At 45.2% G+C, this 11,016-nt stretch overlaps 1 protein-coding gene across 1 annotated transcript; it reads right to left on the bottom strand.

The window, feature by feature from the left end:
- Positions 1-8,352: 8,352 nt before the first annotated feature.
- Positions 8,353-10,472, bottom strand: LOC309377242 (uncharacterized protein; the record flags this gene model as incomplete). The annotated part of the gene is made up of 2 exons (XM_081924234.1): positions 8,353-8,487; positions 9,347-10,472. The coding sequence occupies one exon, from the start codon at positions 10,470-10,472 to the stop codon at positions 9,426-9,428; it is 1,047 nt and encodes a 348-aa protein (XP_081780360.1). The 3' UTR covers positions 8,353-8,487; positions 9,347-9,425.
- Positions 10,473-11,016: the final 544 nt, after the last annotated feature.

The following is an 11,016-nucleotide window of genomic DNA, read 5'->3' as shown; positions in this document are numbered from 1 at the left end:
AAGGCCCCCACCCCGCAGTGTAACAGACACCCATCATTCTGTACACCAACGGCAGCCTTTTGAGACAATCTTGTTAATCACTCTCATAAGCTGTAATTACAGTATATTTCCTTGGGTTCACGATGGTCTTTTTATAGTTTCATTAGCATGCATTATTCTTGGTTATCATACTCTCACTCCCAAATATCAAGATGAAAATAAGCATGATAAAATCTATCATGAGCAGGTCATAGAAATGTGTTTATATATTCCTTGGAATTGTCATTATGACAGACTAGAGAAAGAAAATTAATGCACATGCTAATTAAAAAATCCCTACTTAATATTCAATTTGTGAGAAAACTGCATCCCTACACATATCTAAGGGAAGCTCTTTTTCTAAGAAAATAAACTGCAGGCTCCTTATGTTAGCTTTGTATAATTTGGACATCCTTGGAGACATTAGTTTTATAGTTAGTATACATGTACTTTTCTTATTAGGACAATGAAAAATATGAAAGAGCACAGCAACGGACATTCTATATATTTTTGCAATATCTGTATCACAGTATTTTTCACTCTTTAATGCCAAAAATTTTATACTTTTTTGTAAACTGCCTTGGGTGGCTTTGAAAGGCACACTTTAAAAGGGGGAGTCAAATAAAAAGACCTTGTTTTTGCAACAAATTACATAATAAGATTGTAAGGCATACTGTTACAATCTTATTATGTAATTTGTTGCAAAAACAAGGTCTTTTTATTTGACTCCCCCTTTTAAAGTGTGCCTTTCAAAGCCACCCAAGGCAGTTTACAAAAAAGTATAAAATTATAGAACACAATTTCAATAACATAGTACTTAGCCTAGCATGACCAATATCTTGTGACCAGTCTCATAACAGTATCTTATGCCGTTTTGAACAGTGACTCCTCAAGTAAATGTCTTTTACACCCCAAGTCCAAAGAACAAAAGCTGAAGGTCTACAGAACCCAGAACTGTCGTGCAGTCTTGCTATATACATGTGGGGACGGTGAAATGTTAATGTAATATTTCAGGAATAGTACTTAAAAAAAATACCTCACAACAGTTCCAAAAGAAATCATGTTTTAATTATGTTAGATTCACTCTACTTCAATAGCCAGTGTGTTGAGGTAGAAAGAGGCAAAGGTGTAGCTATGGAACAGGTGTCGCAGTAGCTCGGAAATTAAAAGGGCATACACAGGCCTCATGAGGAGGTAGATTTGGCAGAAAAGTTATATAGCTCTTCCACTACCTTTTCCAAATCCCGGGAACAGACAAAGACAAGACTTTATGGGGGAAGTGCAACCTCATAATAGTTGGACAAAGATCAGCTTTAGCTATTCATTGTTATTAACAGGAACTCTTTTGCCAAGGCTTTGCTGCCCACCCAGATTTCACGAACAACTGAAATCCGACCCCACAACAAATCTGTATATTTCCCCCTTTTCTTCCCACATCCCTCACTCAGTAAAGGGGCCACTAGCCTTGAATCTGTGCATTTTCCAGGAAGGCTCCACATCTGAAATCAGTAGCTGCTGACTGACCATTAATTTAACAGTCATTTAAAGTTGATTTAGGTGCATTCTCAACTATGGTACTAGTCAGAAAACTTAGCAATATTTAATTCAGCTAGCAATAATAATGTGTTGTGCTTGTCTAAGCGCAGATATAGCAGAGGGTATTAACATATAAATGTGCAGTGCTTTTTTCTAAAAAAAATGTTTAGGGGTACTCTCATTTTGACTCAAGAAAATCACCATTTTATCGTTTGGGGGAAATAAATACAGTAAATGGACAAAAGTACAAAGATTCACCAAATGTGAATCTCCCCAGAAAAAAAGCACTGCAAATGCACATTAGTCAGCCAGGAGAACATCAGCCAAGCTGTGGCCTTTAAAAAAAGGAAGTCACAATGTTCTTAGGCTACTTCCCAGGAATTGCTCAAACTGATCTCCTGTTCCACTGATGAAATTTTCTCTTTGACAGGATATTGCCTTGGCAACTTGGTACTGTACTAAGAGCAGTAGCCTTCGAAATTGACATAGTTCCCTGCTGTGTGTTATTGCTTATACAAGAAATTGTAGCAGCTGCTGAATCTGCTTTGCCTGTTCTGTTTATTTACTGTATCTGTGGCAGGGGAACTGGCTTCTTCTGTAAGGGTGGCCATTCACTGCTGGAATCACCTGGCTTTGAAAATGAGAAGTTAGATGATACAGGTATAGGAGACTGAACTGTGTGGAGGAATCTTAGTTGTGAATTCAGCTTAACTACACACCTCCCACAGAGCAATTTCTGGAAATCTAACATACAAAACTTCTACCCTGTTAGTTATAGAAACGTGTCTCCCATCAATCTCTATTATCATTTTATATATTCAGATTTATTCTATTATTTATTTATAAAGATGGGCTCACAGGGTGCATGCTGCCTGTATCTAAATTTGAACCCCTTTTTTCACCTTGAGGCCCAGGTCAAACTGGCTACCTGGGCCTAAAAATATCCAACATTAGTTATACTCAGAATATGCCCATTTGTATCAATGGACATCACACATAGCATTTGCAGCCATTTTAGAATGCTTATGGGTAATAAACTTAAAGCTGCCTTGTAAAAAGAGAGGTTGGTTTGATTCCACAATGGAGTGTGCCTTAAACTCTGCGAACAGCCTTGGAATGGTATACCATCCTGAGTGATAGATATAATGAACTTGGCAGTAAGAATTCTCTTCATTTCCTGGTTTTATATCTCCATTCTCATACTTTTTGTGAGATGAAGCTGCACATATATTTAAATGAAGCCTGCCTTATGAACAGATACAAATCAAACCATCCGTCTTTGCTTGAATGGATTTTCAGCTGCCTCAATGGGTTTCTTTTCTTGCAGCTTTCAAAAGTGTTCTTTGCTTGAAGCCATTTTAATTGGAGAATTATATAATCCAAGATGGTGGTTTCATTGTGTAGAGTCTAATTATGCTGGTAAAAAGCCCATGAAAACATACTCAGATACTAAAAGATCTATTCTGTTTTTTTCCTTGAGATGCAAGGATGTGGGGAATAGCAATAAATCACTATGTGTTAACTAGACTATTTTATTGTCAACATCTCCATTAGACGTTCATGTCACCAGTAGGATTGGCAAATTAGGGACTGTGTAAACTGGAAAAAAGGATGCAATCTAAAGCCAATTTGGCATTAGTAGCACATAACACCTCATGCAGCATCAATTATTACACTCTTGGCTCTGAATTTTTTTTAAAAAGGCATTCAGTCAGAGTTGTCAGTGCTTAGCAATTCCTGCTTGATATGCATTATTTCACAAAGAATAATGCTGGAACACAAAATGAACATGATGGACGATCAAAGAATTCATTACTTTTCTTTATGTTCATCTGTTACAAGATCGTCCAGCTCTATAATTGTGTAAATATAACAGGCTAAAATAATTGCCTGTTTTTGGTCTGCATGTCTGTGAATCCCTTCTTGACTTTAACCAGGTTCCCTACAGATGCTGAATCAGGACAGTTAATGCTAAGATGCTCTGGGAAAGCTACAAGTCCTGAGGGTTGACCAGGCCCAACAGGGCATGCAGATATCTTCTCAAGTTTGTGAAGGCTGCAATCCTATACTCGCTTACCTAGACTCAATAGGACTTTCTTCTAAGTAGATATTGATAAGACTACACTGCACATTGGTGATCACAGAGCGTAAAGGTAAAGGTAAAGGGACCCCTGACTGTTAGGTCCAGTCGTGGCAGACTCTGGGCTTGCGACGCTCATCTCACTTTATTGGCTGAGGGAGCTGGCGTACAGCTTCCAGGTCATGTGGCCAGCAGGACTAAGCTGCTTCTGGCAAACCAGAGCAGCGCATGGAAACGCCATTTACCTTCCTGCCAGAGTGGTACCTATTTATCTACTTGAACTTTGACGTGCTTTCGAGCTGCTAGGTTGGCAGGAGCAGGGACCGAGCAATGAGAGCTCACCGCATCGCGGGGATTCGAACCGCTGACCTGATCGGCAAGTCCTAGGCTTTGTTGTTTAACCTACAGCGCCACCCACATATGTGCACCTAAATCACATATAGATGATCCCACAAGGGTGATTTTGAAAGGGAGTCAGCCAAAGGAGAATGTAATTATGGGCAACTTCAGTTGACTGGGCTTGAATTTACGTTTTAATTGTACAAAATTTCTGCATAAGATAAATCACTATGCCTTACAACTTGCTTCTTATGGGCAGGCTCAAGGTGGATGGCATTTCCTCAGGCTCCCCACAGCTGTGTGTCCACACCCAGTTCCAGGAAAGGGGGTCCAAAGAATGGGAGAAACCCCCCTCCACTCACAGCTCTTTCTTCACCGTCGGTCCTCTCCTCCTCCTGCTGCTAGGAAACATACGATGGTGCTTTCAGAGTACCCTTAAAGCCATTTGAAATGTGGTAGCTATAAATTTATCTATCAATGTTTAAGCTACTGTGTATGGAGAAAACTGGTTACTTCTGGCAGCTTGAAACGTGGATTGCAAACCCCTAGTGTTGCCCTTTCGTAAGGCTGCTGGTGACATTGCAGCCAGGTAGTGATTAAAGAACTACACATGTGTGTGCATTGATATAATTCTCCAAACCTCCTGCAGCCAATGTTCCAAAGGATTCTAAATCCTCACCACAGGCACCAGGAAATGATATCTACTTTCAAAGACTCAGTTCAGGAAGTGCCTGAGTGTATATTATACTGAGTTCTGGCTTGAGTTGCATTCAGTCTTCGAAGAGTTTGTCACCTACCAAGGAAGATGAAGGTCAGTTGCTAGATGATGAAACTCTGTAATCAATGAGATTAAATTGATTTGTAATTTGAATGTAAGAAAAAGCATACAGGGGCAACTGAATGGAATACAGGGAGCTTTTAAGTGTTTTTTAAAAGTGAATGGTTTTGGATATGGGAGTTGCCTATACTGAGACTTTAGGAAACGTGAAAGCTAATTCTGAGTTAATTTTATGAGGTCTCAAAATCACTTGCTCCCAGAAAAAGGTCAGGATATTGACTGTAGACAGACAGCCTGTGTTTTTCCTAGAGCAACCCTGTGTTTAGCAAAGGGAGTTGCAAAAAATGTGCAAGGTCTAAATGCATCCTTTGGTTAACATGTGGGGAATCCTCACGTCCATACTTTCAAGGGAAAACTGAAGCCCCCCAGTTCATAAGGGAAGAATGAACTTTTAAGAAAAACAAATCTCTCTCCATTTCCCCCGCAAAAGAATGAAAATTAGAATAGTTGTCTGAAACTTTACCAAAGCTTCTCACATGTCTGTTTATTTGAGATTCTCCAAACTTGTGTGGTTTTAGTTGAACAAAAAAGAACCCCATTTTTAAAAGTTTAATTTGGCAATGGAATACATAGGCTGTCCAAAGGGGCAGGGGAGAAGACTCTCAAGAAAAAAAGGCTTCTGGGAGGCTTGGAATTTTATCCAAACTTTTGGGGTATGGGCTTTCCATTTCTGGTCGTAATGTGCCTTTTTGTGCAATGAACGGACATTGCTGACTATTATTATGCAGCTCAGAATAACCATACCTTTCAGAACCAGAACTCTGTGCATTATTAGCCTTTCCCAAACACAGTAAATCAGGGATGCGGAACTTGTGGGAGCTGTTGGATTACAGCTCCCATCACATATGTTGCAAGAGACCTGGAAAAACTGGGACATACTGTCAACTGCAGTTCCATGCACTGCTGACTATATTATGCGATGCATCTGCATTCAGTTATTGATACTGTAATTTGGTTTGTGTGTGCTGATCTGCATGCAGCTGGTCTTGCCTTGGAACAGGAGGTTAGACTAGATTGCCTTTTGGTCCGTTCCAACGCTATTAATTTTTCAGAGGAGGAAATAATCATCTTCTTCTTCTTCTTCTTCTTCTTCTTCTTCTTCTTCTTCTTCTTCTTCTTCTTCTTCTTCTCTTTCATTCAATTTATATATCACCCTATACCCACAGGTCTCAGGGTGGTTCACAGGATAAAATCAGAATATAAAAACACAAAATACATAATCAAAATAAAAACAAGAACAACCCTATAAACCCCCCTGAATAATCAGAGAGGAAAAATAGAACCTAAATGCACAATATTTGTAATAAAACATATACAAATAAGAGCCCATCAGGTATCATGAAGGGGTAGATAAAAATATCAAGTTAGCTGTCTTTCACATCAAAGCATTCTAGCCTTTGGTGTCCCCCCCCCCCATTTGTAACCATTTATAGAAGCTCTTTAATCCAGTGGAGGCTTCCATGAAGGGGCGCTGGGAGGCAATTTTCTACTATTCTCCCTTCCTTCTGTAGCCCTTGCCCTCGTCCCCAAATCTGATCCAAGGGCCTTGAATGAGATGAGGCCAGAATTAGGTTATTATTACACTGTTGGGCACCTTTGATTGGGCATTTTAGATTAGGCCTCCACTACTTGATCAATAAATACCCGTATCCTGCAGCACAATGTGTTGGGGATAATTTCTCATGTAAAAACACTGTGCTTCTGTTTCACAGAAAAAAGAACGTAATGCATAGTGTTCTTTGTTTATTTGTAATGGCCTCAGTTCATTCTCCTGAGGTGTGAAAGACTAAAAGGTATAACAGATTAAGTAGGAATGCCATGATCAGTTCTTTAGCTGCATCTTCCTGGTAGTAGATTTGAAGTCAAAACTCTTGTATGAAGTTCTTGATTGGTTCTTTTTGCTAGCATGAATCCAGCCTTTGTCTATAGTCACTTTCTGTTGTGGTTCGAGGACCCGACCCCGGTGAAGTGAAATGAAGACACAAGGACACGTGATATAAGGTTAATGGGCTAGGAAAAGGCCACAACTTTATTGGTTACAGCATTTAAAAGGTATTGGCTTAGGCATTGGATCGAAACAAGTGGGTTCTTCACCAGTAGGTGGAGCCTGTCGATGCCAATCCGACTATAGGCTCACCCCTGCTGTCACCGAGGGTCGTGCCAAGGCCTCCCGCCAAGCAGGCATCGGACGGAATACACGACCCCCAGATTCCTTTAACGGAATACCCCTAAAAATTGAAGGCATAGGCGATGGCCACACCTAGCACTTCCACACAGCGCAACACATTATTCCAATGCCTAACCTACCCACCAATACCACCAAAGTTGTGACGATTGCTACGAGGTAGGCGAAAAAACCAAATTAGCCTAGTGCCAAATGGAAAAACTCCTACCAGGCCCCCCAGCCAACCAGGGCGACCAACCTAAGGTCCATAGCAAGGCCGAAAAACCCGAGCCCTAACTAAAGGGAGTGGAGGGTGGGTGACTCGTGAGGGGCGAAGGAAGGAAGAATGAGGCCGGGGAAAGGCTGGCGCTGCAGCAAAATGCTGCTGAACACGCCCCCACCGTGGCCCCCGGTTGGATGGCCACCGAGGGGGCGTGAGCGCCAGCCAGGTGAGTGGGCAGCAGGGGGCCCCGCCCCCTGCTAGCCGGAGCTCGAGCCCCGACCACAACCCCTCCCCTCCCCTTCGGGGAGGAGAGTCTTTGTGGTTCGAGGACCCGACCCCGGTGAAGTGAAATGAAGACACAAGGACACGTGATATAAGGTTAATGGGCTAGGAAAAGGCCACAACTTTATTGGTTACAGCATTTAAAAGGTATTGGCTTAGGCATTGGATCGAAACAAGTGGGTTCTTCACCAGTAGGTGGAGCCTGTCGATGCCAATCCGACTATAGGCTCACCCCTGCTGTCACCGAGGGTCGTGCCAAGGCCTCCCGCCAAGCAGGCATCGGACGGAATACACGACCCCCAGATTCCTTTAACGGAATACCCCTAAAAATTGAAGGCATAGGCGATGGCCACACCTAGCACTTCCACACAGCGCAACACATTATTCCAATGCCTAACCGCCACCCGAGCTAAAGGCTCGCCGCCAATACCCTCAAAGCTGCAACCAATCCCAGATGTTTTTAATGACACTAGCTAACCAGAAGTCATTCCCAAGATCTGATAGGTGGACACCGTCCTCCCGGTATAAAGCTTTGTCGCTAATCCGGATACGGTCATGGTAAATCACTCGGCCATCCATAAAGCGCACCCAACGGGCTACCGCCTGATTTACGAGTTTCCTGGTTCTTTCAATGGCCATACAGTCTTGCGCACCGCGCCACACAGTTCTCTTCAAGAAGGAGGACCAGCACACTGTTGTTCTGGGACACAGGGCTGCAAATGCATCCAAGTCTCTTTTTATGCTTGACAGCAAGTCCACACTCCTTTTGTTGCCAAGGTCATTCTCCCCTAAATGAATCACCAGGATGTCGGGAGAGCCGAGCATGGCTATTTTCTCCCTCAGCAAAGGCATCAGTTCCTCCCAACGCAATCCTCTTCTCGAAAACCAGGAAACTCGAACATCACGTGGCAGACCAAGGTTGGGTGCCAGGCCGCAGCTCACCGCTCGCACGCGGGCCCAATGAACAATGCTGTGACCGCAAATCCACACGTTTCTTCCGGGCATAGCTGGGAATAAAGACAGAACAAAAGGAAGGGTAAGCAAACTAAGGGGTAGGCGCAAGGTTGCAAATATACGACTTATAAGCATTGGATTTCCACCGGCCCAACTCTTTTATCCTTTCTGCCGGCAACCCCAGGTGCGCGGCCGTGGTGGCGGCCCCGATCCTGAACGAATGTGCAGCGTACTCATGGGGGGGTAGGCCACAAGCCTCAATAGCCTTGCGCATTACCCTAGTGAATTGGTACCTCAACAGGGGCGACCCATCCTCGTGTATCAGGAACGGTCCCGGGCCGACTGGTCTAAGGCGGAGATACCGCCTCGTGTCCTTCACCGGACATGGGCCCTGCTGGGCCGACGCCGTGAGCTTGAGCAGGACACCCTTGCCTGTCTGATCGGTCTTGGACTGACGCACTAGTACTGACACAGCAGATTCGGATAGCTGTACATCCCCCCACAGGAGGCCGCGAGTTGAACCCCGCGCACTGGCTTCGCACACAACCTCCCCAACTCTGAGTGCACCAAAAAAGGCTATAGCGTAAGCCGCAGAGAAGAGCCGTGCCTCATACTTAGACCAACAAATTGTCCTGAGCTTTACACGTATCTGAGATAGCAATCCATACGAAATAGGCTTACGCCCCACGGTCCTGGGCGGTTGCAACCTGCCCCAACCTTCGATGGCTCTACGGATCAGAAAATCGCTACATGGGTCTTGTGCAAACGTCGCCTTTGAAAAGAAGCTGATGGCTGCTACGTGGATCTTTAAGGTTTTCGTAGCACGTCCGAGGTCATCCAGATGGGACAGGTACTGCAGGACGTCATCAGTGGTGGGGGGGGGTGCTATGTGACAGCCCAGACAACCCAAACCTGAAACCCAGGAAATCACACCAGGCCTTCCTATAGGACCTGAGCGTGGAAGGTGCCACGGACGCTAATACTCCCTGTATCACTTTGCGTCTCCAACGTTCCACAGGTACTCCGGAAAGGGTTCGGGCAACAGTTGTGCTCCAGGTGCGAGCGACCGGAAACGAGGTATCTGGAATCGAGACAGGGCGTCGGCTATATCATTATTGGCACCTGGTACGAATTTGGCTGAAAATAAGATATTGTACTCAAGGCAACGGAGGACGAACGCCCGCAGGAGGGAGGAGACCCTCGCAGACCGAGATGACTGCCTGGCAAGAATGTTCACCACCGCCAGGTTGTCGGTCCTGAAGCACACTCGGTGATCTCGGAACTCCTCCGTCCAGATGTGCACGGCCACCACTATTGGAAAGAACTCGAGAAAGGTGAGATCCCGCGTGATGGCCTGACCCTGCCATGCTGGGGGCCAGCGTTGTGCGCACCAGCGCCCTTTGAAATACAAACCGAAACCTAAAGACCCCGCTGCGTCCGATTGAACCTGAAAGTCGGATGATAGATTCAAAACATCCTGCCAAAGAGAAACCCTGTTATATTTTTCCAAGAAGGCTGTCCAGACCTCGAGATCTGCTTTGACCGACCTGGGGAGGCGAACCCTGTGGAGGGGGTGTTTCAGACCGACTGACAATCTGGCAAGGCGAGCACAGAAGGGGCGTCCGGGGGACACCACCCTGCACGCGAAGTTAAAGTGGCCCAATAGAGATTGAATTTGCCTAAGGGTGATCTTCCTAAGCTTAAGAGTGTCCTGAATTAGTTGTTTAAGGGCTTCAATCTTTTCACCAGGTAAGCGGGATGACTGGGCCACTGTATCCAGCTCAATGCCAAGGTAAGTTAAACGTGTGGCTGGTCCCTCCGTTTTCTCCGCCGCGAGAGGGACCCCAAGGTCCTCGGCCAGGGCTGAGAAGGCCTCCAGCAAGGAAGCGCACTCCCCCGTGTTGGCTCCGCCCACGAAAAGGAAATCGTCCAGGTAATGCGTGACCCCAATGGTATTTGCCCTGAAACGCAGGGCCCAGTCCAAGAACGTGCTGAAGGCTTCGAACGCCGAACAGGCAACAGCGCAGCCCATCGGCATGGCCCTGTCAACATAGTATTTTCCCTGAAACTTAAAACCCAACAACCGGAAATCAGCGGGATGTACTGGCAAGAGGCGGAAGGCCGATTCGATATCACACTTTGCCAACAACGCCCCGGGGCCGAAACTGCGGATCAACTTAACTGCCTGATCGAAGGTGGCGTATTTCACTGTGCATAACTCAGGCGGGATGGCGTCGTTGACCGAGCCGCCCTTTGGGAAGGACAGATTATGAATGAGCCTGAATTCACCGGGGGTCTTCTTTGGCACAATGCCTAGCGGAGATATGTGCAAATTTGGTATGGGGGGGCTATCGAAGGGGCCTGCAACCCTGCCAGCGCTGACCTCTTTTGCTATCTTCCTTTCAGCAACTTCCGGTCTCTCTCTAACTGATTTTTGATTGGGTGAGTCTTTCGCAATTAATGAACCCGCTATGGGAATACGAAACCCACTGGAAAAACCTTCCCTGAGGTAGGAAGCTGCAACCTTATCCGGGTAAAGAGACAGAAGATTGCAAAGGGGGACGAGCTTGATAGGGGAAAAG

This window comes from Podarcis melisellensis (genome assembly GCF_964234715.1).
Source record: "Podarcis melisellensis genome assembly, chromosome: 9".
In the NCBI taxonomy this organism is placed as follows: Eukaryota; Metazoa; Chordata; class Lepidosauria; order Squamata; family Lacertidae; genus Podarcis; species Podarcis melisellensis.
The sequence above is the reverse complement of the archived record's forward strand: the minus strand, read 5'-3'. Positions and strand labels throughout refer to the sequence as shown.